We start from the raw sequence: 27,770 nt of genomic DNA on the forward strand, positions 1-27,770 counted from the left end.
CAGGACCCTTCGCAGCTCCTTCCTGCTCCTTCTGCTGGTCAGTGCCTCCTGGCTCTTTGGGCTCCTGGCAGTCAACCACAGCATCCTGGCCTTCCACTACCTCCATGCCGGACTCTGCGGCCTCCAGGTGACTCTGGTGCCCCTCCCTCGCCCCAGAAGCAGGTGGGCCTTCAGTAGGCTGGGGCCATCCCTAGGCAGATGCCGACCCTAGGCCTGGAGCTGACTCTTACTGGATAACTTTGCCAGGCTGGGTACTACCGCAGGCCAGACACTGGCCCTAGCTGCTGCCCCCAGGCCTGGAGCTGACTCTAACTTAGGCACTGATCCCAGACTGAGTGCTGATCTTGGATTGACCTTCACCAACACCAAGGCTCCCGGCCCCGCCCCTTGCTGATCCACACCGACCTTACTGACTCCAGCCACTCCTGCTGCTCCAACCTCTCCCCTGCTGACCTTCCCCGACTCCCTTACTGAGTCCGGCATGGGCTCCTCACTGACCCACACTAGCCTACAGTGACTGACCCCATTGCTGACCCACAGTGACTTATACTGGTCCCTGATTGACCCCTGCCGACCTTCTTTGACCCTTGCTAACCCACAGGGCCTGGCGGTGCTGCTGCTCTTCTGTGTCCTGAATGCAGACGCTCGGGCTGCCTGGACGCCAGCCTGTCTGGGCAGGAAGGCAGCGCCTGAGGAGGCAAGGCCAGCACCTGGGACGGTGAGTCGGGATGGGGGCCCTGAGAAGCCAGGGTTTGAGGCTGCTTCAGGGTTGGCTCACACTCTGTCCCCACCACCCCCAGGTACCTGGGGCCTACAACAACACGGCTCTCTTTGAGGAGAGTGGCCTCATCCGCATCACTCTGGGCGCCTCCACCGTCTCCTCTGTGAGCAGTGCCCGCTCCGGCCGGACCCAGGACCAGGACAGCCAGCGGGGCCGCAGCTACCTCAGGTGAGAGGAAGGGCCTCCTTATGAGGGCACACTCAGCTTAGTCCAGCCCCACCTTACCAGGGCTTGGCATGACCAGGTCCTAGGGCAGGTGGCTCCACCCATCTTGGCCATCTGGGGCCCTGCTTCTGCCTCTGCCCTAAATGCTTCCCACCACACACCCAGGGATGCCATTCCACCTGCAGCTGGCTGTGCACTCAGACACTCCAGCCTCCGAGGCACCCCATCACATCCCTCTTTCATGGTGGGGGGGGCTCCTGCATTTCCAGGGACAATGTCCTGGTTCGACATGGCTCAGCCGCTGACCACACTGACCACAGCCTCCAGGCTCATGCTGGCCCCACTGACCTGGACGTGGCCATGTTCCATCGAGATGCTGGTGGAGTTGGGGCCTGGGGCAGGGAGGAGGGAGGCAGAGGATCTCTCCCCATCCCCTTTTCTTCTACCCCATACTGGGAGCAGTGGCTGACTGGGGTGGGACGATCTCCCCCAAGGTCCCTGCCTCAGGAGGCACCTCCCTCTCCAGCCCTGGTTCTCCCAGTCCACTCCTGATTCGTCCTTCCCTCTGATAAGTTCCAGCCCTTCTGCTTCTGCCTCCACTTCAAGCTCTGCCCTGGTTCCCGTCCCCAACCCTAACCCCCTTGCCGTACCCACCTCTAGACCCTCAACTCCAAGTTCCCTTATCTCCAAGTCCCTTACCTCTGAAAGTACTTCTGACTTTCCCAACTCCAGGCGCAGACTCCGACTCTGACAGTGACCTGTCCTTGGAGGAGGAGAGGAGTCTCTCCATTCCATCTTCAGAAAGCGAGGACAATGGCCGGACGCGGGGGCGCTTCCAACGGCCACTCCGCCGGGCAGCCCAGAGTGAGAGGCTCCTCACCCACCCCAAAGGTGCCAGGCGCCCTCTGACCCCTTGGGTAACCAAGGGATGCCCCATTTGTTATCCCTCCAGCTCCCCATCTTCCCTGCGGTTGGGATTCAGCCTGGTCTTTCTGACCCCAAAGCCATCAGGTTCCCCAACTTCTAGTCTCTGTCCACCTCCAGTTAAGGGGAGGGGGCTCACCAGTCGCCCCCACCCATTGATCTCTGAGGAGATACCCTCCTGTTCCCACCTCTGCTCAATGAGAACAGCCAGGGTTTCAAGGGTCATTAGGGTCAGGGATCATGAGTCACTGGGATCAACCCAGAAGCTCCTATAACCTGCCCTGGCTCCACAGATGTGGATGGCAATGACCTCCTGTCCTACTGGCCAGCCCTGGGGGAGTGCGAGGCAGCCCCCTGTGCTCTGCAAACTTGGGGGTCTGAAAGGCGCCTGGGGCTGGACACCAGCAAGGATGCAGCTAACAACAACCAGCCAGACCCGGCCCTGACCAGTGGGGATGAGACTTCTCTGGGCCGGGCCCAGCGCCAGAGGAAAGGTACAGTCCCTGAGCCCTGGCCTGCACCGCAGGCACGCTGGGGGCTGCTCATGCCCTGAGCCAAGGGATTGCAGCTTCCTCATGCCAAACTGAGAGCTCTTCTTACTCTGACCTAGGGTGCTTCTGCTTCTCTAGCCTGCTTCATGGTCCTCAGGGACTGCTCCTATCCTGACCTGAGAATTCTCTGTACCCCTCTACCCTGGCCAGCACCACAGGGGGTGTGGTGCTGGCCCAGCCTGTCTGTTTTTCAGAGACCCTAGGAGCTGCTTCCCCCCGCCCCCCACCCAGATCCCAGAGCCCCTGCTCTGATCTGGAAGATTTCTGCCTCCTACTCTGCTTTTGTGGGGACCCAGAGAAGAGGTTTCTGCCTTCACCCTTGCATCACAGGGACCTTGGGGACTGCTCCAGTCCAACCCAGGGGGTTCCTGCATTTCAGCCAGGCCTGCATTGTCAGGACCTGAGGGCTGCCCCTCTTCTGACCTCAGGGAGTTTGCCCCATCCCCTGCACCATGGGACCTGCCCGCCCTCCCCTTGCCCCGGGACCACAACTGGAAGATGACTGCCCTTCCACTCTGACCCCTGTCCTGCTGCCTGTCTGGGACCACCAGGGTTGCCTCTGCTGCTCCCCAAGGGGTTCCTGCTCCCAACCTTGTGTTGGAAGGATCCCAAGGGCTACCACACCCCTAGACTCAGCAATTCCTGCCTGCCCTCCCCCTCCCACACACACCCTGCCCCCCATTTTCTTCCTCTCACAGGCATCCTGAAGAACCGGTTGCAATATCCACTGGTGCCACAGACCCGAGGTGCCCCTGAGCTGTCCTGGTGCCGTGCAGCCACCTTGGGCCACCGTGCTGTGCCAGCTGCCTCTTATGGTCGCATCTGTGCTGGCGGGGGCACAGGTAGCCTTTCACAGCCAGCCAGCCGCTACTCTTCTAGAGAACAGCTGGACCTGCTCCTCCGGCGGCAACTGAGCCGTGAGCGACTAGAGGAAGCCCCTGCCCCTGTTCTACGTCCCCTGAGCCGGCCAGGGTCCCAGGAATGCATGGACGCTGCACCAGGCCGACTGGAGCCCAGAGATCGGGGCAGCACCCTGCCACGGAGGCAGCCACCCCGGGACTACCCTGGCACCATGGCTGGCCGCTTCGGGTCACGGGATGCGCTGGACTTAGGGTCACCTCGAGAGTGGTTGAGCACGCTGCCCCCGCCCCGCCGCACCCGGGACCTTGATCCACAGCCGCCACCTCTACCCCTGTCTCCCCAGCGGCAACTCTCAAGGGACCCCCTCTTGCCATCCCGGCCGCTGGACTCTCTGTCTAGGAGCTCGAACTCTCGGGAGCAGCTGGACCAGGTGCCTAGCCGGCACCCCTCACGAGAAGCCCTTGGGCCACCCCCGCAGCTGCTCAGAGCTAGGGAGGACCCGGTCAGTGGCCCCAGCCACGGCCCCTCCACAGAACAGCTGGACATTCTTTCCTCCATCCTTGCCTCTTTCAACTCCTCGGCCCTCTCCTCTGTGCAATCTTCAAGCACACCCTCGGGCCCTCACACCACTGCCACACCTTCTGCCACAGCCTCTGTGCTTGGGCCCTCCACGCCACGTTCTGCCACATCTCACAGCATCACGGAGCCGTCGCCAGACTCAGAGTAAGTATGGTCCAGCCACCTGCTCGCACCCTCATCAGCTTAGGGCAACCTCCTATGTGCCCTGCCCTGTATTCTGCCACAGAAGGGGATGAGGGCTGGCAGACAGGTGTGGGCTACCCCAGGCTCAGCACAGCCAGAGGGCCACAGGCTGGGGACAGGAATCTGGCAAGAAATGGGGGTGTGACTAGCAGGGACTTGCTGGCTGTGTGACTGGAGCCAGCCAGCCTTCCCAGCACCTCCCAGGCTAAGAAGAAATAGGTGCCTTCCAATGGGTTGAGTTAGCGGACAGGAGGGCAGGAGTTGAGGCCTAGAAGTGGGAGATGACCTGGAATATGCAAGGGGCAGGGAGGAGAGCAGGAGGCCTTGCTTGGGAAGCTTCGCCTAGGGGGTCGTATAGGACAAGGAGAGGCTGGAAGTGGTGCCAGGATATACCAGGCTGAAGGGCTTGCTTTGTTGAGGATAAATCATTCATTCATCGATGTATTCAGTCAATATTGAGTTCCTCTTGTCTGTGGACACTTTGGGGTGGGGCTCACAGGAACTGAGTTGGAACCTGGTTCATCCTGGGTATGTGTGAAGCATCTGTGGGGAAGGGGATGGCAGACAGACCCAGGAAGTAGCTGGATACACAGGAGTGTGAGAGGGACTGGTGGGAGTGGGGAGGAACCAGGAGCTGCCAGGTCTCTTGTAAGCCCAGAGGAGAGTTGAGTTTCAAGGAGGAGAAACAGCTGGGTCAGGCTCTGGAGGTTTGTGGGGTAAGAGATGGCTTGGGGAGGAAGGGGGCCCTAGGGGTGGGGCAGGGGATCAACAGAACTGAGCAGGACCTAGGGCACAGAGAGGACAAAGGAAGGAGGAAAGAGCAGGGGTTTAGGGGTCCTGGGGCCTGGGCACTGAGGGCTACTGGGGGGTGGGGACCAGAGGGAGCTAACCCACGGCCTGGGTCCCCCTGCAGTCTAGCTTTGGGGTCTGGCTGTTTGGGAGGTAGACCAGGGACTAAGCAAGGGTCCAGGCTCTGGAGTCGCACAGGTTTGAGTTTGAGCTCTGTGTCTTACCTTACTAGCTGCGTGACCTTAGGCAGAGGCAAGCCTTTCTGGGCCTCAGTTTCCTCTCTGTAAAGAAGTCTGTAGTAACAAACTCTTTGAGATGTGGAAATCTATGAGATATCTGTCAAGTGCTCAGCATAACATCTGTAAACAGTAGGTGCTCTTGAAGCACTTAGAGAAAACACCTGGGCAGCCAAGGAGCCTTGCTGAGTCTAGGGGCGCAGAATAGAGGACTCTGAGAACCCTGGAGTGGGCATGAAGGGGCTGGGGGCTAAGAGGCGAGAGCAATGGTGGAGGCAAGGGAAGCACCCAGGCCAAATGTGGTGGGGCAGTCCAGAGCCGCCTGACTCGGAGTCCTCTGGGCACCAACCTCTGATTTCCTCATGTGCCTCCAGAGTTCCCAGAAGTGAGGGTCACTCCTGAGGGGATGACGGCGTGGACGAGGAACAGCTGAGGGCGACAGAGGATCTAGGCTAACAGGAGAGACTCCAGGAGTGGGGGCAGATCCCAAGGCAGCCTCCTGCTCCCCAGTGGTGGGTGCCCCAGCTCTACCTGATGTGGCAGGGCTGAAGCTCCATGCGCATCTGTGAGCATGCGTGTGACAGGTGCAGAGAGGGGGGACTGGAGGGAGACTTTTATATGTTTTGTACCTTTGTAACCAGAGAGATGCTTATGTTATTTTTCAGCTTTTCTGTCTCCTGGGGAGTTTGAGGCTGGGCTGGGAGGGGGAGGGAGATAGAGGGAGAGATGCAGTTTGACCCCATTTGGGTCCCGAGCAAACCCTATGCTCATCTCTCTCTCCTTCCTGGGGTGGACTCAGATGAGTGGGACACATGCCTTCCTCCCCCTATTCCACTCCCAAGTTGATCTGAGTATCATCAGGGGCCCAAAGTACAGAATTGTTCTTTGCTTTTTCTTGAATGCTCCAAAGGCCAAACTTCTGGGGCTGGGGGTTGGTCTTGGAAACAGGGGTCTTCTGACTTCCCCATGGGGGCTTGCTCATACAGCCCCTCCCGGTGGATGTGTGTGTTTATTATGTGGAGTCCCTGCCACTTACTGCCTTATGACCTAGGACTGATGCTGTGGGGTGCTGGTGGAGCAGCTGATGTCGTGTTTACAGAGCAAGGCTTCCCTGTCTCCCATTGGGAGGGGCTTGGGCCTCTAGTCAGACATTCCCGCAGAGGGTCGGTGGAGGGGTCATTCACCTGCCCCTGCAGCAAGCAAAAGTTGTCTGTGGTGCCATTTGATTCCCTGACACTGCCCCCTGCTTGAATTGATTCTGAAGGGTAGGGTGGGAAGGTGAGCAAAGGGAGCAGAAACAAGGGAATTCAAGACCCAGAATGTAGGTGCCACTGCCTCCTATGTTTACAGGATCCTCCGTGGCCCTAGGCACCTGGGCTGCAGGAAGTGACTCCGTTCCACTCCTCCTTTATTCCCTTAAAAAGGGAAAAATGACTGTTACGACCCTGTTCACAAAACTCTTACTTTTGCTATTTTGTCTGCTGTCCAGAACTGAAGACTTTAAAATTTTGTGACTGTTTACAAGTCCAGATTCAAAAAATGTTTTTACTTTGTTTACAACTCAAAACTTTGAGTTTTATACTTTGTTTACAGTAGATAATTTTTTTTCCCTTTGTTTACAAGTGAAAGGTAGGGAAAGTGGGAGAGGGACTTGGCGGACCCACCTGTGAGGACCCTGACCTGGCCATCTTGAGGGCTTTTCTAACCACCAGCTCTCCCAGGCCGAAGGTCAGCCTTGAGTCCCCTGTCTAACAGCAGACCCAGAAGACCTTGAGAGTAGGCGTCCTCTAACCACTGGGGAGAGTGGCTGTGCAGGGTTGGGGGGTGGTCTGTGCAGACACCTCCTCACCCACCACCCCATGCATACTCTTGGGAAGCAGTTTCCTGGGAGATTAGAAATTCTACTTCCCTGATTGGAGCTAAATCCCACCAGCCAGGACCCAAACTCTCCTTACCCAGAAGGACCCCAGCTCTTGAAGGGCTGAGTGGCCTGCTGGGGGGTGGGAGGGTGTCTTTGCTATGTCCTAGGTTTCGTAGATGCCCCTCTCTGGGGTTCCCCTCCTCCAGCCCAGCGGCCCTCTTTCCTGTCTGTGTAAATTGTTCCGTGAAGCCGCGCTCTGTTTTGGGAATAAACTTCTATAGAAAACAGTTGTTGCCTTTTCCTGTTGGGGGCTGGGGAGGTAGGATGGAAGCTGTGAATGATTCAAGCCAGACTGACCTTTGGGAGGAATCTGAGCCCCTCCCAAGAATATCCAGCTACTTTTAGCCCATTTCATGGCAGATCTCTTTCACCTTGAAATCTGGCCCCTCACTTTGTGATTGGGGCCTGATGTTGGAGCACAGGTGCTGAGAATAAGGCGCTAAGGGAAGCCTCCCCGCTGGTCAAGGCAACGGCAACAGGACTTCCTAATTCTTCAGGGTCTGCAGCCCTGACCCGGCATTTTTTGTCCTCACCTGGGGTGAAACTGCTCTTGCAGTTCCTGCCTTGCCCACCCAACAGCACTGACGCCCACCCAACAACACTGACCCCCACCATTCTCCTCGGCGGCCCGCGCAGTAACCTTCTGGGAGCTATGTCCGGTCTGTGCTTAGTGCAGCAGAGGGGATCCTCCAACCATTTCTGGCCTGGGTGGCCAGAGTTAAAAGGGGCTCTGGGTCTCAAAGACATGCGTAGTCTCAGAAAGCCTGCGGGTGGCGCTCTCAGCTGAAGGCATGAGAGGCCCCACAGACCTGGATACCCTACGAGTTAAGGCTGGGGTCACCGGCCAGTGGAGTTTCCCTTTCCCACTCCGTGAGTACCTTCCGCCGAGCCAGGACCTGGGATCAGTTTCAACCTACTCAGGGCCCGGGGGCGCGACTGCGGCCAGCCTGGCGCGGGTGCTTAGTTCCAGTTCTGCAGTCCCATCCAGCTCCGGGAAGACGGCCGGGCGAGCAGCGAGAGGCCTCATAGGCCAGGTCGCCGGGGAGGAAGCGGTTAAATCCTCCTTCTCCAGTCTCACCCCGCCCGGCGCGCGCCACTTAGGCCCCGCCCCAGCGCGCTGATTGGCCCAAGCCTCCCCGTCCTGCCCCGGGATTAGCCCCCGGGAGCGCGCAGCTGGCCTCACGCGGTCCCGGCGCCGCCTTCCGGAGCGTAGAGGCCTCTAGCCCGAGCAGCAGGAGCAGCCCGCACCGGACAACTTGCGAGCCATGGGGCTGGCGGATGCGTCGGGGTGAGTTCAGCGCACAGCCTCGGTGGCCCCGCGCAAGCGCCTCGCTGGAGCAGGCATTCTCCACTTGCGACGCCTCGGTTTACCTCTGCCGATTTTCTGCAGGCGGCTGCCCTCTGCAGCAAGGGGTGGGGGCGGGAGCCGGCGCGACCCCAGTCCCTTGGGCTGTGCGGAAAGCCGCTGCTGTGACGCCCGAGGGCCATCCCAGGCCACAGGGAGGCAGCTCCGTGCGGAGGAGCCCGGCCAGGAGACGTGCCGGCGGGGGTGCGTGGGGGCCGGGAGTCCCTGGCGGCGGCCCGTGGACTAGCTGCTTTCAGCTGGGTCCCGAGTCCACCCGGCTCCACTGACCGCGGAGTGAGCGCTCCGGCCTTTCTGGCCCCAGTTGCCCTCCTACAGGGAGGGGCCAATGATCAAGGCTCCGCCCTCCAAACGCGGGCCCCACGTTGTCGGGGGAGGGAGCCCTTTAAGAAGACCTGAGTGACTCACGTAGGAAAGGAGAGGGGGCTCTAAGATCTCCTTGAGATAGCGGTCCCAAGAGTCTCTGAGGATCTTCCTTGCACCCACTCCACACTCCTCCAACAGTACAGCCAGGTTAGAGGCCCTTCTCAGGTGAGTTCCTGTCCCTCAAATGGGATCCTCTCCCCAGGTCAGGGCTTTTCCTAGATCAGAACTTTCCTAACTGGTGAAAGCTTCCCCAACAGGCTAGAGTTTTCCCCCGGGTAAGATCCCTCTGTGAGTTCTATTCCCAGGTGACAGCTTTTCCCCATTCCACGTGGGAGCCTCCCCCGAGGTCAGAGCTTCCCCTATGGGAGAGTACCCCCCAGGTGAGAACCCTCTCCCTCTAGGTCTTCTCTTCCCATGTAAGATCTTTCTCTGACTTCAAGTAGGTACCTCTGGGCAGAGGGAAGATTCCCCCTATGTCAGAACTTGCCTGGCTGGTAAAGATTCCCTGGTAGGTCAGAGATCCCTCTAGGTGAGATTCCCCTTGAAAGCTTCTATTCCCAGGTGAGCTCTTTCCCCCACTTCAAGTGGGTACTTCCCTTTCCAGGCGGGAGCCTCTCCCTCTAGGTGAGAGATTGCCACTCCAAGAGCAAGCTCCTTCTCAGGTGAGAGCCAATCCTTGGCTTCCCCATACCAGGCCTGAGCCATCTACAACCTGAACCCTGGGGCTGGAGGCCCAGGGGCAAGCTTGGCCCCAACACTTTCCTTCCCTTAGAGGGGAGGGTCTCATCTGAGGCCTGAGGCTTGGGAAAGGAGTTGCTTGAGGACCTGGACCGCTGGTTTGCTGGACCCCTTCCCTGAGTGTGCTCTCAGCCAGCAGTGGGCTCCCGGGGCAGCTGGAGGAGGACCTGGGGACTGGACAGGGATTGGCTAGGGGAGAGGGATTGGGTGGGGGAGGGAGCAGCCTGGGACCTGGACTGGTAGAACACTCAGCACGGGCAGCCACATCTTGGCTGGAGGTATAGATAGTGCTCATCCTGCGGTCCCTACTTGGGGGACTTTGTCCTAGAAAGAGGCTTTCTCACCAGCCAAAGTTCAGGTACTGCCCCTGTCTGAGTTTGGGCATGTGGCCCACAGATGCCAGCTGGGGGCTGGAATACTGTACCTTGATCTTAGGGCCCAGAAAAATCAGGTAGGTAACTCTCTGGTCCTAGGTGGAGGTGTAGGGGAGGTTGGGCCAGGGATGCCCTCACTGTATCTCTTTGGTCTTGCCACCCCAGACCGAGGGACACGCAGGCACTGCTGTCTGCAACACAAGCAATGGAGCTGCGGAGGCGAGACTACCACATGGAACGGCCGCTGCTGAACCAGGAGCATTTGGAGGAGCTGGGGCGCTGGGGCTCAGCACCTAGGACCCGCCAGTGGCAGACCTGGTTGCAGTAAGGCCAAGATTGGGGCCTGGGGGCGCTGGCAGGGCCCAGGTAGCCCCTGTTCCTGACACCTACCCCTCATATCATGTCCCCAGGTGCTCCCGTGCTCGGGCCCGTGCCCTTCTACTCCAACACCTCCCGGTTTTGGTCTGGTTACCCCGGTATCCTGTGCGTGACTGGCTCGTGGGTGACCTGTTATCCGGCCTGAGTGTGGCCATCATGCAGCTTCCACAGGGTGAGCCACCTTCAGTGCGTCGGCCTGGAAACCCTGTGGTCTGTGATGCCCAAAACTGGGGCCATGACCTCTACCTTGGAACTATGGCACCTGACCCAGGGCTGGGATTCCCTTATCGTTTCAAGATCTGCTCTCCAGGCCCGCACTGCTACCATTCTACCCCTAGGCTTGGCCTACGCCCTCCTGGCTGGATTGCCCCCTGTGTTTGGCCTCTATAGCTCCTTCTACCCCGTCTTCATCTACTTCCTGTTTGGCACTTCCCGGCACATCTCTGTGGGTAAGTGGAGGCAGGCCTAGCCTTCCAGGAGGATGCCCACATCCATCATGGAGGGCAGGGTGAGGCGGCACTGAGCAGGGCAGGAGCGGCTGGGGAAGAGGGCAGCATTGGTGCTGCATCCCTGGGCTAGCCCACGCGTCATCCCCAGGCAGGACTAGACCCCTGACTGTAGGACCACAGAGGCAGGGGACCTCAAAGCCCTGGCTCCAGGAAGATGTGAGTAGGTGAGGCAGCCCAAGGGGCCTGGAACTTGGCAGAGGCCTGAGCAGCCTGAGGCAAGCCCTGACCCCTTCCCTACTCCACAGAGAGCCTCTGTGTCCCTGGATCAGTAGACACAGGTGGGACAGGGTAGATGAGACAGGGCCAGCATTTCTAGCCACGCTTAAGGGCCCGTGAGCTCAGGGTTCACTCCTGGCCTGGCCAAACCTGAACCGCCAGCACTGTCCCTGTTCATGCAGCCATAATCTGAGTACATTTGTCCAGAACTGGAAATCTCCTGGCCTCTCTCTTAAGACCAGGGCTCCAGGGCAGGGCAGTGTCCTCTCCCCTTCAGACCTGCCCCGTGCCGTCCTTACAGGGACCTTTGCTGTCATGTCTGTGATGGTGGGCAGTGTGACAGAATCCCTGGCCCCGCAGGCCTTGAACGACTCCATGATCAATGAGACAGCCAGAGACGCTGCCCGGGTACAGGTGGCCTCCACGCTCAGTGTCCTGGTTGGCCTCTTCCAGGTGTGGAACAGTCAGGAATATGTGCCCCCCCACCACTTCTGCTCCCGCCACTGCCCCGTCTGTACTCCCCTGAGTGTCTGACCATCGTCGTCCTCCTCTCGCCATCCACTCATCCCCCTCCCATCCCACTTGCCCTGCGCTCCTCATCAGCAACCCCAGGACCCCTGCCTCTCCTGACTGCCCCTGGCCGCCCCACAGGTGGGGCTGGGCCTGATCCACTTCGGCTTCGTGGTCACCTACCTGTCAGAGCCTCTTGTCCGAGGCTATACCACAGCTGCAGCTGTGCAGGTCTTCGTCTCACAGCTCAAGTATGTGTTTGGCCTCCATCTGAGCAGCCACTCTGGGCCACTGTCCCTCATCTATGTGAGTGAGGGTGGGAGGAGGGAGGGGTAGGTGTGCCCCATGGCCTTGAGTGCTGGCTGTGACCCGGCCTCTCCTCAGACAGTGCTGGAGGTCTGCCGGAAGCTGCCCCAGAGCAAGGTTGGCACCGTGGTCACTGCAGCTGTGGCTGGGGTGGTGCTCGTGGTGGTGAAGCTGTTGAATGACAAGCTGCAGCAGCAGCTGCCCATACCGATACCCGGGGAGCTGCTCACGGTTCGAGGGCCAGGGAGTGGCGGGCAGGGGAGAAGGGCAGGTCAGGCTGGGTCCCTGCCACGTGGGCAGCCTTCTGTATTTGAGGGCCAGCTGGAGGGGGGCTGGGAGGGTTCTTGGGTATTGTGGGGGGCACAGCAGAAAGCCCCTATGTTGGTTTCTTCCTGCCCCTGACAGCATCTCCCCATAGCCGAAATGGTGTTGCCTGCCTCTCACCCTACGTGACTTTTTCCCACCCCTGAAGAAGGTTTTGCCCAGTGTCTCCCTCCTCACCCCACAGTGGTTTATGTGTCCCCCTGACCATGATGCCAGCATCTGCCTCCCTGACTCTGTCCTCTCCCACAGCTCATCGGGGCCACAGGCATCTCCTATGGCATGGGTCTGAAGCACAGATTTGAGGTAGATGTCGTGGGCAACATCCCTGCAGGGTGAGCTCTGGCCTCCATCAGGTCAGGGAGGGTTGGGCAGCCAGGCCAGGACCTTGCTTTGGCCTCACGGATACCTCTCACAGGCTGGTGCCCCCAGTGGCCCCCAACACTCAGCTGTTCTCAAAGCTCGTGGGCAGCGCCTTCACCATCGCTGTGGTTGGGTTCGCCATTGCCATCTCGCTGGGGAAGATCTTCGCCCTGAGGCACGGCTACCGGGTGGACAGCAACCAGGTCTGGGTGATGCGGGATGTGTAGGAGGCATCCAAGTGTATGGAGGCGCCAGCAACGGGTGGGGGAGGAACAGGTGGGACACGGGGAGATAGCAGATGTGCTGAGGCCACGTGGGGGACTGAGGGTAGGAGAGCAGGACGTGTGGGACAGCATCCAGTCTCTGGGGGCCACTTGGTGGGGATGGAGATTGGAGATGCACAGGTCTAGATACAGTGGAACAGTGACCAGCCACTTCTAGGAAGTCTCCTTACACCCACACTGTCCCCCGTCAGGAGCTGGTGGCCCTGGGCCTCAGTAACCTCATCGGAGGCATCTTCCAGTGCTTCCCCGTGAGTTGCTCTATGTCTCGGAGCCTGGTACAGGAGAGCACCGGGGGCAACTCGCAGGTGGGCTTTGGGTGTGGGCATGGGTGTGGGCATGCACACTGCTTTGCCTGGGGAAGGGGGTCTCGCCCCTGCTCACCCCCTCCCCGAACAGGTTGCTGGAGCCATCTCTTCCCTTTTCATCCTCCTCATCATTGTCAAACTTGGGGAACTCTTCCATGACCTGCCCAAGGTGAGCCCCCACCCAGCCAGGCTTCAGGTCTTGGCCAGGCCAGGGCTCAAATCAGCCAGTCTAGGTTCAGGCGAGGGGTAGGGACACAAGGTTAGGTTCTTTTTTTCAAGGCTGAGATCTTCAAGGTGAGATTTGGAGACAAGGGTCAGGGGCTGGGTGGGGGTTTGTGTCTGGGGCTCTGCCTGAGTGCTTGGGCTTAGTCTGGCCTTGCCTTAATGGGGAGGGTTGTCAGCATCGGGTGCCGTCAACGGCCCCTGGTGGCACTGTCCCCACCTCAGGCGGTCCTGGCAGCCATCATCATTGTGAACCTGAAGGGCATGCTGCGGCAGCTCAGCGACGTGCGTTCCCTCTGGAAGGCCAATCGGGCGGATCTGGTGAGTGCCCTGGGAGACCGGGGCAGGGACTGGGCAGCCCCATGGCTCCTCGCCACCCTCCAACCGCTGCCCTCTGTTTTCAGCTTATCTGGCTGGTGACCTTCACGGCCACCATCCTGCTGAACCTGGACCTTGGCTTGGTGGTTGCGGTCATCTTCTCCCTGCTGCTCGTGGTGGTCCGGACACAGATGTGAGTCCACCATGTTGGTCCCCTCATTCCAGCTAGTGAGGGAGTGCCACAGGGCTCCCTGCAGCTTTCCCCACATCTCTGGGGACTTCAGGCTCCTTCGGACCCCTCTGTTATCCCCTTTTGCTGCCCCCTCTTCATGCATTCTCTCTCTCCTCCACAGGCCCCACTACTCTGTCCTGGGGCAGGTCCCAGACACGGATATTTACAGAGATGTGGCAGAGTACTCAGAGGTGAGTGTCAGGGGCTGAGCGAGATGGCGTGGATGGGGAGACGGAGGAAGAATGAGCCTTTGTGGATTCGTTCCACACTTGGCCAGGGCACTGGGGGCTGAGGATACTTTGGCTTTGGTCTTTGGGATTTCAAGGGAGGAGTTTAGGTCTACGACCCCCTCTAGAGGTATGAAGGGACAGAGGGAGAGTGGACAGAGATGGGTCTGGGGCTGGGGAGGCGTCTGTCGTGGAGTCAACAGCATAAGCTCCACCTGCAGAGCAGCCGTGGGTCAGAGAGCCGGAGTGGCAGCTCCCTGGGGCACCAGGATGGAAGGGAGGCATTTCCTGATCTGATCAGTGGGGTTACTAAGTCCTCAGTCATCCATTTATCTCCTGAGAGGTCTTGGGCCAAGTGCTAGGAACATAGGTGGGGGGCTCTGGAATAAAACAAGGCTGTTCCCTGCAGCATGGGCGCAGTGCAATTAGGCAGTGCGGGGAGGAACTAAGGGGTCTGAGACATGGGAGAGGATGAGGGGGCAGCCCAGCCCTTACCATGCATGCCTGGAGCCCAGCAAAGACCCGGGCTGTCACCTGAATGGGGTGGGAGCGGGGAAGGTCTGATTGGTATGACAGCCTAGGAGGACCTCTGTCTGGGTGCAGAAAACAGATCACAAGGCAGGGATTGGAAACCCAAGAGAAAGGTTAAGAGCCTGTGAAGCCTGCCTGGGTGGTGGCAGGAGAGGTGGGGAGGGAGAGGCACTGTTGGGGGATGCAGATGACACCGCCAGGCTTGTGGCCTAAGCCCCTGGGAGGGCCTGGACTGCAGCCTGGGGAGCAGAGGGCTGGGTGGTGGCAGGCACTGGGCACACTAGGGAAGGAAAGGCAGGAGAACAGGATGCAGCCAGGAGAGAGGAGATTCATCCACCACCAGTTCTGCCTCATCCGCAGGCCAAGGAAGTCCCAGGGGTGAAGGTCTTCCGCTCCTCGGCCACCGTGTACTTTGCCAACGCTGAGTTCTACAGTGATGCGCTGAAGCAGAGGGTGAGACGGAGTCCCCAGGATGGGTGTCAGGCCCCAGCTCCCAGAGAGCTCACCAACCCTTCTCTGATGTTTGCCTCCAGTGCGGGGTAGATGTCGACTTCCTTATCTCCCAGAAGAAGAAACTGCTCAAGAAGCGGGAGCAGCTGAAGCTGAAGCAACTGCAGAAAGAGGAGAAGCTTCAGAAACAGGCAGGGCCCCTTTTGTCTGGTGACCCCTGTCTCCTGCCCCCTTCTCCCTGCCCCAGCCTTTCTCCTGGCCCCCGACTCCTCCCTCATCCTCACTCCTCATCCCTTCCCCTTTCTCCCTCATGCTCCCAGGGACCCTGCCTCACTCCCCTAGCAGGTCTGGGCTCTAGGCAGCATTTTCTCTCCCATCATCTGAACCAGTGACAGTGAGAACCGTCACAGTCCTCTTCCCTTTCACGGCTGTTCCAGGAGCTTCAGCCTGGCTGCTGCAGGTCCCATAGCTTCTGGTTCTGGCCCACCTACCTGCCCAGCACCAGGGGGCATCACCAGGCCTATGTGACATGGCTGTCATGGCAGCCGGGATAGCTGTTTCCCATTCCCTGTCTTCCCTGGTGTAGGCTGCCTCCTCCAAGGGCGCCTCAGTTTCCATTAATGTCAACACCAGCCTTGAAGACATGAGGAGCAACAACGTTGAGGACTGCAAGACGATGGTGAGACTGGAGGTGGGAAAGGAGGTGACAGCTGTGAGCTGCAGAGATGCAGGATCCACACGTCTCATGAGGAATGCCATGGACCCAGCAGCTGTGGGCTCGAGGGTGTTGCGCTGATGGCAGGAGGAGTGGAGGCTGGATCAGATATTCTTCAGAGAGAGTCGTGATATGCCACAGAATCTAGGCTTAGATTCTCAGGCCTAGATGAAGACCTTGAATTTGTAGATGCCACAAGACTCCCCCCAGAGTCTGCTCATGGATAGAGGAAAGGGATTGGGTATATGAGAGAAAATCAAGGGGTCAAAGGCAGGCGTGGTGGTATGCGCCTGTAGTCCCAGCTCTTCGGGAGGCTAAGGCGGGAAAATCATTTGAGCCCAGGAGCTCGGGGCTGCAGTGCGCTCTAATGGTGCCTGTGAATAACCACTGCATTCAGCCTGGGCAATGAAGTGAGACCCTGTCTCTAAAAAAAAAAATTTAGGGATCAAAGAGGATGCCAAACTTAATTAGAGACTCAGACAGGGCAGGGTGCCGAGGTGTCTGCGTGTGTTTCATGTGGATGCCTGTGTCTATTCTGGCCTGCTCCTGGGCCCCCTTCCCACTCAGCCCTGGCTGATGAGAATGGGACAGGGTCTCCCAGCACCGTCCCTTCTCGTGTCCCTGTGCAGCCTCGGCCCAGGAGGTAGCAGAGCAGTAGGTGTGCCCTCCTGCGTGTCCCCACACATCTGTCATTCCTGTCTTTGCACACCTATGTGACTCCCCCATGTTTGTGTCCTTAAGTGTCCCGTGCATGCTCCGCATCTGACCTTGCGTGTTCCCGCACGTCTGTGTGTGGCCAGTCCTGCCTTCACCCTCTCATGGGTGGCCCTGGCAGCATGTCTGGCTCCCCAGCAGGTGAGCCCAGGAGATAAGATGGAAGATGCAACAGCCAATGGTCAAGAAGACTCCAAGGCCCCAGATGGGTCCACACTGAAGGCCCTGGGCCTGCCTCAGCCAGACTTCCACAGCCTCATCCTGGACCTGGGTGCCCTCTCCTTTGTGGACACTGTGTGCCTCAAGAGCCTGAAGAATGTAAGGACGGGGGCAGGCCAAGGCCCCTCGAGCTTCCACACCGACCTTGTAATTTGCCCTGAGAGCACTCCCAGCCTCTGACTCCCCAAACCCTCAAAGTTCCCCTTCTAAACTCCCTCCCCAAGCCTGCCCGAGCCCCGCTCTAAGTCCCTGAGCCTCCCTCTGAGGCTGGCCCCCTTTTCCGCTACAGATTTTCCATGACTTCCGGGAGATCGAGGTGGAGGTGTACATGGCGGCCTGCCAAAGTGAGTAGGGTGGGAACAGCAGGAGGGACCTGGGAAGAGGGTAGGATACTTTTGGCCAAGGGATTTTCCAAGTAGCACAAGGAAAAAGTCTTTCTCTGGCACTGGAGGTCAGAGGTGTCCTGGGAGACAGGAGTCCAGGGTTATAAGTGATGTGGATTCAGCTGTAGCCTCAGGGGTGGAGGTCAGGGGTAATGAGTTCAGGGCATTCTGTTGGCTCCCAGGAGTTGAGTTCCTGGAGGTTCTGAGAGTCAGGGGAGGCCTACTTCTTGCCCACAGGCCCTGTGGTCAGCCAGCTTGAGGCTGGGCACTTCTTCGATGCATCCATCACCAAGAAGCATCTCTTTGCCTCTGTCCATGATGCTGTCACCTTTGCCCTCCAACACCCGAGGCCTGTCCCCGACAGCCCTGTTTCGGTGAGCTGACCTCTGACCTGCCGAGCTCTTTTTTGTTAATCTATTGCTTGTCCCCACCCTGGCCCCAGCTCCAGGGAGTCTTTCCTGGTGGCCATGGCTCTGTCCCCAGTGGGCCCAGTGCTTTCTCCGCTGTCTTTGGATAAAGCTGTTCCTAGGGGCGGGGGTTGGTCTGTGTCCTTTGGAAACTGACTGGAGCCTCCCCTCCTCTGCCCGCTCAGGTCACCAGACTCTGAACATGCTGCATCCTGCCCAAGACTGCACCTCTGGAGGTGCAGGGCACCCTTGAGAAGCCCCTCACCCCTAGGCCGCCTCCAGGTGCTACCCAGGAGTCCCCTCCATGTACACACACGCAACTCAGGGAAGGAGGTCCTGGGACTCCAAGTTCAGCACTCCAGGTCTGGGACAGGGCCTGCATGCAGTCAGGCTGGCAGTGGCGGGGTACAGGGAGGGAACTGGTGCATATTTTAGCCTCAGGAATAAAGATTTGTCTGCTCAACTCCAGGCTCTGCTGTGGCTTGGTGGGGCCCTGGTGGTGGGTGGTCCACAGCTGTGGCTGCTGACCCTTCCTGTGCCCTGAAGGTGAGACAGGGCAGAAGGTGTAGGAAAGACTCGGGAGGTCAGGGTAGAGAGCAGGGGAGCTGTGGAGGCATCCCCTGTTAAGGTCTCTCCCCAGCCATGCATAGCCCTCACTCCCTGTCTCCTCAGCTGTGAAACAGTTGGAACCAGAGCTGCTTCTCAGGAATAATTTGCTCTCAGGAATACCTGAGAAGGTACAGGGCAGCATGGGTGCCAATGGGCAGTCCCTGGAGGATATAGAGTGAACACCTAGGAGCAGCTGTTCCCCCACACTGCTGCTCTATGCTTAAGAATCAGCATGACCGGGCCGGGCACGGTGGTTCACACCTGTAATCCCAGCACTTTGGGAAGCAGAGGCAGGTGGATCACTTGACATCAGGAGTTCGAGAACATCCTGGCCAACATGGTGAAATCCCGCCTCTACTAAAAATACAAAAGTTAGTCGGGCGTGGGGATGCATGCCTGTAATCCCAGCTACTCGGGAAGCTGAGGCATGAGAATTGCTTGAACTTGGGAGGCAGAGGTTGCAGTGAGCCCAGATCATGCCACTGCATGGGCGACAGATCACCTGGGCATGGTAGAACACTGTCAGCCAAGGAGTGTGTGTTGATTTCTGCCATTAAATGCTGACATCTGGGCATGTGACCCAGCAGGCAGTGGGGCGTTGGGCCAGCTGACAGTGATGGCAGGGGAGGGGCCGGGTCTTAGGATCTGTCTGGGCCTCAGTGTGCTGTTCATCGGTAGAGCATGAGTGGCCACAGTTCTTGCTTCAAGGGTTGCTCAGTGAATATTAAATGAGTAGATGCCGGGCCTATAATCCCAGCACTTTGGGAGGCCCAAGGCAGGTGAAACCCCATCTCTACTAAAAATACAAAAATGAGCTGGGCATGGTGCTGGACGCCTGTAATCCCAGCTACTGGGAAGGCTGAGGTGGGAGGATCGATTGAACCCAAGAGGCGGAGGTTGCAGTGAGCTGAAATCATGCTGGAGGGAGCTGCACTCCAGCTTGTGTGACAGAGCAAGACCCTGTCTCAAAAATAAATAAATGAGGAAATTCCAGGAAATTCGAAAACAATGCTGGGCTCAGGTCCTCTGCTCCAAACATGTGAACGCTGCTGTTCATCAGGTGCTGAGCAGGTGCCAGGCTCTGTGCTGGGGTCTGGGCACCATCCTGAGCATGGACAGAGGCCACCCTGCCCTTCAAATCGCAGAGGCACCCTTGCCTGGCTCTGTTTTATCATGGTCTGTGTTGGTGCCTGGCACCATCACCCCCCCACAACTCATGGCCTAGAAGTTCAGCCCCAGGAAATAAGAGCTTTTATTTACTCTGTCACACCACGTCCTAGCATCAGAAATGGTGCCTGGCAGCTGCTCAGTAAATATTGTTTGAATGAAGCTTATATGTTGGAGAGGGCAGTTTAGACCTCAAACAGGAAATTGCAGGTAGTTAGAAATGCTTTGAAGAAAATAAAGCAGGGTCATGTGATAGAAGAGGTCATATGTTACCCAAGATGCTCATGGGAGGGGGACTCAGCAGGTGACCCTGGAACTGAAACTCCAGCCATAAGAAGGTAACTTTCTAGGCCTGGGGGGCTGTGGTCCTGGCACTGGGAACAGTGGGGGTATTGAGGCAGGCCCATGGGAGGCAGGGGCAGCATGAGCTGAGGTGAGAGAGTGGGGGGACCTCACAGTCCAGGGGGAACCTTTGGGCTTTGTTCTGACAGCGGGGGAGCTGCCTGTGGATTTTGATCCCACATCTTTGAGCACTCACCCAACTGCGATGTGGACTGTGGGGCTGAGGCTGGGTGTGGGGGACCTGCGAGTTTGGTCAGCCTAGAGAGGTGATGCCCCTGGTGGAAAGCAAAAGGTTTTAGGGGCCGTGTGGATTTTTTTTTTTTCTTTTTAAATCGGCTCTTGCTCTGTTCCCTGGGCTGGAGTGCAGTGCTGTGATCACCAGTCACTACAGCATTGACCTCCTGGGCTCAAGCGATCTTCCTGCCTCAGCCTCCTAAGTAGCTGGGACTACAGGCACATGCCACCACACCCAGCTAGTTCCCCCACCTCCCCCCACCCAAGATGGAGTCTCGCTCTGTCTCCCAGGCTGGAGTGCAATGGTACGATCTTGGCTCACTGCAACCTCTTGGGTTCAAGTGATTCTCCCACCTCAGCCTCCTGAATAGCTGAGATTACAGGCACCCACCGTCATGCCCAGCTAATTTTTGTATTTTTGTAGAGATGAAGTTTCACCATGTTGGCCAGGCTGGTCTTGAACTCCTGACCTCAAGTGATCCTCCTGCCTTGGCCTCCCAAAGTGTTGGGATTACAGGTGTGAGCCACCGCATCCAGCCCCAGCTAGTTTTTGTTTGTTTGTTTTTTGAGATGGAGTCTCACTCTGTCGCCCAGGCCAGAGTGCAGTGGCATGATCTCAGCTCACTACAACCTCTGCCTCCTGGGTTTAAGTGATTCTCCTGCCTCAGCTTCCCGAGTAGCTGGGACTACAGGGGTGTGCCAGCACGCCCAGCTAATTTTTTTTTTTTTTTGTACTTTTAGTAGAGACGGGGTTTCACCATGTTAGCCAGGATGGTCTTGATTTCCTGACGTCGTGATCCACCCACCTCAGCTTCCTGAAGTGCTGGGATTACAAGTGTGAGCCACCACAGCTGGCCTTTTTCTTTTTTTTTGAGACAGAGTTTTGCTGTTGTTGCCCAGGCTGGAGTGCAATGGCACAATCACGGCTCACCGCAACCTCCACCTTCCAGGTTCAAGCGATTCCCCTGCCTCTCAGCCTGCTGAGTAGCTGGGATTACAGGCATGCACCACCACGCCTGGCTATTTTAGTAGAGACAGGTCTCCATGTTGGTCAGGCTGGTCTCGAGCTCCCGACCTCAGGCGATCCATCTGCCTTGGCCTCCCAAAGTGCTGGGATTATAGGCCTGAGCCATGGCGCCCGGCCTAGTTTAAAAAAAAAAAAAAAAAAAAAAGTTTGTAAGGTCAGGTGTGGTGGCTCACGCCTGTAATCCCAGCACTTTGGGAGGCCGAGGTGGGCAGATCACCTGAGGCCAGGAGTTCGAGACCAGCCTGGCCAACATGGTGAAACCCTGTCTCTACTAAAAATACAAAAATTGCCGGGCACGGTGGCTCACGCCTGTAATCCCAACACTTTGGGAGGCCGAGGCAGGTGGATCATGAGGTCAGAAGATTGAGACCATCCTGGCTAACATGGTGAAACCCTGTCTCTACTAAAAATACAAAAAAATTAGCCAGGTGTGGTGGCAGGCGCCTGTAGTCTCAGCTACTCGGGAGGCTGAGGCAGGAGAATGGTGTGAACCCAGGAGGCGGAGCTTGCAGTGAGCTGAGATCTCGCCACTGCACTCCAGCCTGGGAGACAGAGCAAGACGCTGTCTCAAACAAACAAACAAATAAACAAAAAACAAAAATTGGGGCTGGGCGCAGTGGCTCAAGCCTGTAATCCCAGCACTTTGGAAGGCCAAGGCAGGCAGATCACAAGGTCAGGAGATTGAGATCATCCTGGCTAATACAGTGAAACCCCATCTTTACTAAAAATACAAAAAATTAGCCGGGTGTGGTGGCACACACCTGTAATCCCAGCTACTCGGGAGGCTGAGGCAGGAGAATCGCTTGAACCCAGGAGGCAGAGGTTGCGGTGAGCTGAGATTGCGCCACTGCACTCCAGTCTGGGCGACAGAGTGAGACTCGGTCTCAAAAAAAAAAAAAAAAAGAAAAAAAAAAATTGGCCGGGCATGGCGGTGCGTTCCTGCAGTCCCAGCTACTCGGGAGGCTGAGGCAGGAGAATCACTTGAACCTGGGAGGCAGAGCTTGCAGTGAGCTGAGATTGCGCCACTGCACTCCAGCCTGAGTGACAGGGCAAGACTCTGTCTCAAAAAAAAAAAAAAAAAAAAATTCGTAGAGATGGGTTGTTACTATGTTTCCTAGACTGGGCTCAAATTCCTAGGCTCAAGAGATCCTCAGCCTCAGCCTCCTAAAGTGGGATTATAGGTGTGAGCCACTGCAGGTGTTTGGATTTTAGGGGTTGGCTGATAGGTGAGGAGAAGGCCAGGGTGAAAGTGTTACTGAGCAAAAGGACTCACTACTTGAAGTGTTAGAAACCAGTACTGTGACATTGGGTTTTGGGCTGAAGCAATCCTCCCGCCTCGGCCTCCCAAGTGGCTGGGACTACAGGTGCATACCACCGTGTTGGACTAATTTTTTTTTTTTAATATAGTGACGGGGTCTCACTATGTTGCCCACCATGGTCTCACTCCTGGGCTGAAAAGATCCTTCCACCTCAGCCTCCCAAAGTACTGAGATTACAGTTGTGGGCCTGGCACCAGATTTGGGTTCAAGTGATTCTCCCACCTCAGCCTTCCCAGCAGCTGGGATTACAGGCATGCGCCACCACACCTGGCTCATTTTTGTTTTTGAGATGGAGTCTCGCCCTGTCATCCAGGCTGGAGTGCAGTGGCGTGATCTCGGCTCACTGCAACCTCCGCCTCCCGGGTTCAAGCAATTCTTGTGCCTCAGCCCCGAGTAGCTGGGATTACACGCGCCTGCCACCACACCTGGCTAATTTTTGTATTTTTAGTAGAGACGGGGTTTCACCATGTTGTCCAGGCTGGTCTTGAACTCCTGACCTCAAGTGATCCACCCACCTCCGCCTCCGAAATTGCTGGAATTACAAGCGTGAGCCACCGCGCCCGGCCAAGAAAAGCTTTTTATTGCAAGTCAACTAGCAAGGAAGCAGGAGTCCAGCTCCAGTGTGTCTCCCTGTGCTGGCTTTAAGGCAGTAATTTTATTAGAAAAGGTTTAGGGGATGCATACTGGGATTAGTAGGTGGGTGATTGGTAGAAGGAAGCGGGAGGTCTGGAAAGTTCTCAGGCATGTGCAGTTAACTCTTCATGTCTCCTCGTGGGTCCCCTATGCAAATTCTGGAGGAGTTATATGAAACGTGGTGGAAATTCAGGCTGTGATGTCAGCAAGCTCTTTCTGTGCAAACTCCAGTCGGGAATATTGGGTCCATCTGATTTTAGACAGTTTTGTTATCTTATAAGCAGAGGGAATTCCAGCGTTTCAGCAAGTTGTTTCTTTCCTCATCTACCATCCTATAAACTCAAGGATTTCTAGGGGCCAGGTGTGGTGGCTCACAGTGGTAATCTCAGCACTTTGGGAGGCTGAAGTGGCAGGATCACTTGAGGCTAAGAGTTTAAAACCAGCCTGGACAACATAGTAAGACCCCCATCTCTACAAAATAAATTTTAAAAATAAGTAAATAAATAAATTAGCCAGGCATGGTGGTGCACACCTGTAGTTTCAGCTACTCAGGAGGCTGAGGCAGGAGGATCACTTGAGCCCAGGAGGTCAAGACTGCAGTGGGCTGTCTCTTAAAAAAAAAAGAATTTCTGCCGGGCACGGTGGCTCACGCCTGTAATCCCACCACTTTGGGAGGCCGAGGCGGGCGGATCCTGAGATCAAGACCATCCTGGCTAACACGGTGAAACCCCGTCTCTACTAAAAATACAAAAAATTAGCCGGGCGAGGTGGCGGGCACCTGTAGTCCCTGCTACTCAGGAGGCTGAGGCAGGAGAATGGTGTGAACCCAGGAGGCAGAGCTTGCGGTGGGCGGAGATCACGCCACTGCACTCCAGCCTGGGTGACAGAGCAAGACTCCATCTCAAAAACAAAAAAAAACAACAACAACAAAAAAAGAATTTCTGTTAGTTACTGGTTTCTTTAACTGTTTGGGGCTTAGTTTCTTTTTTTATCTTTTTTGAGAAAAAATCTCACTCTGTCGCCCAGGCTGGAGTGCAGTGGTGCAATCACAGCTCATTGCAGCCTTGACCTCCCAGGCTTAGGTGATCCTCCCACTTCAGCCTCCTGGGTAGCTGGGACAACAGGCATGTGCCACTATACCCAGCTAATTATTTGTATTTTTTATGGAGATGGGGTTTTGTCGTGATGCCCAGGCTGGTCTCAAACTTCTGGGCTCAAGCCATCCACCTGCCTCAACCTCCCAAAGTGCTGGGATTCCAGGTGTGTGCCACTACACCCAGCCTAGGGCCCAGCTTCAAAAGGAGGTACTCCCTCAGTTTGGGGCCAGCCAGGCCCACTGGGACAGTAGGACCCAGAACCCAGGTCTGCCATTGTCCTCAAGCCCTGGACTCCAGCCCCCCGACCACAGCCAGTTTCTGGCCAGGCTGCTCATGAAAGGCCATGGGCCTGGCTGGAACCTGCTGCCTTAGAGCCAGGCCTGTTCCCGGGGGAGGGGCGTTTGCCCGTTGCCAGGTGCCCGGGTTCCGGCCCCTGGCACTAGCGGCGGCCATGGTGCATGTGCTGGCCTCGCTGCCCTTGCTGCTCCTGCTGGTGATGTCTGCCCCCACCCACGCCTGGTCGCGACCCCTCTGGTACCAGGTGGGGCTGGACTTGCAGCCCTGGGGGTGTCAGCCAAAGAGTGTGGAGGGCTGTAGGGGTGGCCTGAACTGTCCTGGCTACTGGCTGGGCCCTGGAGCAAGCCGCATCTACCCCGTGGCTGGGGTCATGATCACCACCACGATGCTGATGATCTGCCGAAAGATACTGCAGGGGCGGCGGTGCTCACAAGCCACCAAGGGTGAGGTGAGCACAGCTCTTCTTTCTCCCCCACAGCCCCTGCCTCAATGGACGTACGCTCAGTGAGCCTGTCTTCCACCCAACCCTGCCCCGTGGGTCCACACTGGCCTGTGGGCCTCCCACACCCCCACCCCCAGCTCACAGCCCATTGTCCCTGTGTCCACACACCTTCGTGGAACCCATGTCCACCACTCACAGCCAGCACCCTGCCCCCAACTCTCCCCTTTAGTACCCCTGCTCTCATCCAGCCCCTGTGGGCCCCATGACCACTGTAGCCCACAACAGACCCTCAGTGATCCTCTATCACCCTGAGTCTCCCTCCCATCCCATCTAGGCACTGCCCCGCACCCTACTCCCTGCTCCCCAGCTCCATCACTGCCCCTCATTGCATCTCCCTCTCTGCCCACCAGTCTCACTCCTGCCTCTTGGTCCTGTTCTCAGCATCCGCAGGTGACCACTGAGCCCTGCGGACCCTGGAAACGGCGGGCCCCAATCTCAGACCACACCCTGCTCCGTGGGGTCCTGCACATGCTGGATGCCCTCCTGGTCCACATCGAAGGCCACCTACGTCATCTAGCCACCCAGCAGCAAATCCAAATAAAGGGGACTTCCGCCCAGAGTGGGTGACCGAACACGTGCCTCTCTTTGCCTGACAGCCTGAGGTCCTGGGCCAGGTCTGCTCTTCCAGGCCTGTCTGGACCGTGTGTCCCTTTTCAACTTTTAGAGCCAGCTGACTTGGTGTCCAGGACGGGCGGGCAGGTTCGGCACAGGCTGGCTCACACTGCTCCATTGCCCCCACCAACTGACCTTTCCTCCCTAAGGATCCCTCCTGGAGACACAACTGCTCCTCTGGGCTGGGCAGGGTAGCTCACACATGTAATCCCAGTGCTTTGAGAGGCCAAGGTGGGAGGATCATTTGAGCTCAAGAGTTCGAGACCAGCCTGGGCAACATGGCAAGACCTCATCCCTACAAAAAATACAAACAAACATACAAAAATTAGCTGAGCACACACATAGTGGTGTGTGCCTGTAGTACCAACTACTCAGGAAGCTGAGGTGGGAGGATGGCTTGGGCCTGGCAGGCAGTGGTTGCAGTGAGCCAAGATTGTGCCACTGTACTCCAGCCTGGGTGACAGAGCAAGAACTTGTCTCAAAACAAACAAAAACTGCTCCTCTGGCCTGACCAGTACCTGGGGACTCCCAGTGTGATGGAAGAGGACTTACCATCGGGACAGACTTGGGTGGCTCAGGAAAGGTTGCCCAGAGGAGCAGACAACCTGGCTGAGCCCTGAGGGAAAATGGGTATGAGGAAGGGAAATCTGGGTGGCGGTCTGGTTCTGAGCAAAGGCCACGTGCTGTGTTTGGTACTCTCTGCACATGGGCAAGGTGGGCAGTGCCCATGATAAAGGGCCTCAAGTGCCGAGTGAGGGAACTGGGCCTCTCCAGTGCACAGGGGGAGCTGAGGAAGGACCTGGTCAGCTGAGAAGAGGGGTGGGGGCAGTGGTGAAGCTGGAACCAGATGCTAAGGATCTCTGATGGGGGACTGAGAGCCCCAAGCCCCCATCACTGTGGAGTCGCACACCCTTTGGCTTCACCCATCCTTGTCACCACCTCAGGGAGGTGACTTTAGTCCTGCCATCAAACAGCAGCTGGCTCTGGTTTCCTTCTTCCCAGGCCCTGCAAGGCCCTCCCTTGAGAGGCCACTGCGCTGTCTCCAATAACAGCCCCTCCCCAGATTCTTGGCTCCAGCAGCCCCAACCTGGGGTCAGGCAGGCCACCCTAGCTGCCTTTGTTTCTATGGCAGTCTCAAACGTGCTCTAGTGCCTCAGCGGCCCTTGCTCCAAGGCCCCTGGAAAAGAAGGGACCCTCACTTCTTTACTCCCTTTCTCTTTCTTTTTCCCTCTTTTTAAAATTGTTTCTTTTTGTTTTTTTGATGAACTCAAGCAATCCTCCTGCCTTGGCCTCCCAAGTAGCTGAGACTACCGGCATACATCACCATACCCAGCTAATTAAAAAATATATATATATTTGTAGAGATGGAGTCCATCTTGCCCAGGCTGGTCTTGACTCCTGGCTTCAACTGATCCTCTTGCCTCAGCCTCTCAAAGTGCCGGGATGACAGGTACGAACCACAGTGCCTGTCCCAGGTTCCTGTTTTAGAAAAAGACAACAACGTTATGAATTCAAAAATGGAAGTGAATTAAAATAGTGAGAAAAGAAATGATGAAACTTTTTTTTGAAAACTTTTTTTTTAAATTGACAAATACTACAATACTAAATCCAGAAAAATAATATAACTTGTGGCAACTTCCTGACATATTTCTAATACTTTGGTCCCCTACATGGTCTGGCTTCTTACTCTGAAGGCCTCTACAGAGGACAAGGATTTTGTGATTTTGCGGGGAGATATTTTCCACACAGAGAAAAGATAGTTCAGTCTTCCTCCTAACACGGTTGAAATTTGTGTTTTCATTATTGGTAGTTTAGGAAAGTTAAACTTCCTAATCTGTTGTTGATGGTGCCATACAAATGTTCTGGATTGTTCTAAAATTTGAGAAACTGTCATCAGCCTTCTTTCATATAGGAACTATGAAATTTGGAAGAATTTTCCACAGATGAGGTTCTGGCTTCACGCATTTCAAACCTTGTTCTCCTTCCACGGTTCACAGTTTTCCCAGCACCGGGTTGCGTGGGGCATGTCCTTAAGGGAATAGGACTTTGCACTCCTGTCCTTACCCAGCAGGATTTTCCTACGAGCCACATTCCTAGTTTATTCTAGAACAAGACCAATAAACTAACTTTACACAAGGGTGGAGCAAACCACATAAATATGTCCTTCTAAACCTGGTGTGGAAAGTAAAAAAAAAAAACTTCCTCTTCAAAGTTTCCCTTCTTGTTAAAGAATAAATTATAAGTGTTACAAATAATAGTTTCTTTTAAAGACTAACTTCCTTTAAGCCTCCTCACTTTGTGCTAATAACTCTTTGTTAAGCCCTATCTTATGTAGCTGTTAGATATACAGAAATAAGTACATTCTGTGTCCTTGTACTTTAACCAACATATTTGTGCTGGACATGCTCACAGGCACATTCCAGCTTGCAGCCTATGTGCCTTCCTTATTTCGAAATGTTATTACTTTTGGCCGGGTACAGTGGCTCACGC

At 56.6% G+C, this 27,770-nt stretch overlaps 3 protein-coding genes across 23 annotated transcripts in view; all 3 read left to right on the top strand.

The window, feature by feature from the left end:
* The window catches only part of CELSR3 (cadherin EGF LAG seven-pass G-type receptor 3), a 25,966-nt gene extending 18,749 nt beyond the window's left edge, over positions 1-7,217 (top strand). For 2 of the 5 annotated variants that reach the window (XM_054481601.1, XM_054481600.1), the window contains 8 exons: positions 4-127; positions 602-718; positions 801-949; positions 1,216-1,325; positions 1,679-1,837; positions 2,164-2,364; positions 3,120-4,005; positions 5,444-7,217. In XM_054481601.1, the coding sequence (XP_054337576.1) occupies positions 4-127; positions 602-718; positions 801-949; positions 1,216-1,325; positions 1,679-1,837; positions 2,164-2,364; positions 3,120-4,005; positions 5,444-5,471 (1,774 nt within the window). In that variant the 3' untranslated portion in view covers positions 5,472-7,217. Of the gene's footprint in view, positions 128-601; positions 719-800; positions 950-1,215; positions 1,326-1,678; positions 1,838-2,163; positions 2,365-3,119; positions 4,006-5,443 lie in introns of those variants that run through there. The other 3 variants (XM_054481599.1, XM_063661177.1, XM_054481602.2) reach the window with 2 other exon arrangements.
* On the top strand, positions 5,779-17,904 carry SLC26A6 (solute carrier family 26 member 6). 17 transcript variants are annotated; one of them, XM_054481673.2, is made up of 21 exons: positions 5,780-8,278; positions 9,997-10,155; positions 10,242-10,381; positions 10,548-10,658; positions 11,236-11,387; positions 11,586-11,750; positions 11,829-11,981; positions 12,324-12,406; positions 12,490-12,637; positions 12,910-13,023; positions 13,115-13,192; positions 13,471-13,566; positions 13,650-13,756; positions 13,917-13,986; positions 14,914-15,006; positions 15,087-15,194; positions 15,590-15,682; positions 16,571-16,750; positions 16,941-16,995; positions 17,272-17,408; positions 17,627-17,904. In XM_054481673.2, the coding sequence occupies exons 1-21, from the start codon at positions 8,256-8,258 to the stop codon at positions 17,639-17,641; spliced, it is 2,280 nt and encodes a 759-aa protein (XP_054337648.1). In that variant the 5' UTR covers positions 5,780-8,255; the 3' UTR covers positions 17,642-17,904. The 17 variants fall into 17 exon arrangements, with proteins under 17 accessions (XP_054337656.1, XP_054337648.1, XP_054337649.1 ...); XM_054481674.2 differs by having other exon boundaries at positions 5,781-8,278; positions 16,574-16,750; XM_063661178.1 differs by having other exon boundaries at positions 8,146-8,278; positions 16,460-16,750.
* Positions 17,905-24,212: 6,308 nt separating this feature from the next.
* On the top strand, positions 24,213-25,235 carry TMEM89 (transmembrane protein 89). Its single transcript, XM_054481762.2, has 2 exons — positions 24,213-24,614; positions 25,050-25,235. Exons 1-2 carry the CDS (start codon positions 24,213-24,215, stop codon positions 25,233-25,235), a joined length of 588 nt encoding a protein of 195 aa, XP_054337737.2.
* Positions 25,236-27,770: the final 2,535 nt, after the last annotated feature.

Source organism: Pongo pygmaeus, chromosome 2 (assembly GCF_028885625.2).
Source record: "Pongo pygmaeus isolate AG05252 chromosome 2, NHGRI_mPonPyg2-v2.0_pri, whole genome shotgun sequence".
NCBI lineage: Eukaryota > Metazoa > Chordata > Mammalia > Primates > Hominidae > Pongo > Pongo pygmaeus.

Excerpts from the sequence above, each read along its gene's own strand:
- SLC26A6 (XM_063661178.1), top strand. The coding sequence starts at position 8,256 with ATGGGGCTGGCGGATGCGTCGGG. Across the intron at positions 10,659-11,235 it reads TTCCCGGCACATCTCTGTGG|GGACCTTTGCTGTCATGTCT; the intron begins GTAAGTGGAGGC and ends CCGTCCTTACAG. Across the intron at positions 16,751-16,940 it reads GCCTCAAGAGCCTGAAGAAT|ATTTTCCATGACTTCCGGGA; the intron begins GTAAGGACGGGG and ends TTTCCGCTACAG.
- TMEM89 (XM_054481762.2), top strand. The coding sequence starts at position 24,213 with ATGGGCCTGGCTGGAACCTGCTGCCTTAGAGCCAGGCCTGTTCCCGGG. Across the intron at positions 24,615-25,049 it reads CACAAGCCACCAAGGGTGAG|CATCCGCAGGTGACCACTGA; the intron begins GTGAGCACAGCT and ends TCCTGTTCTCAG.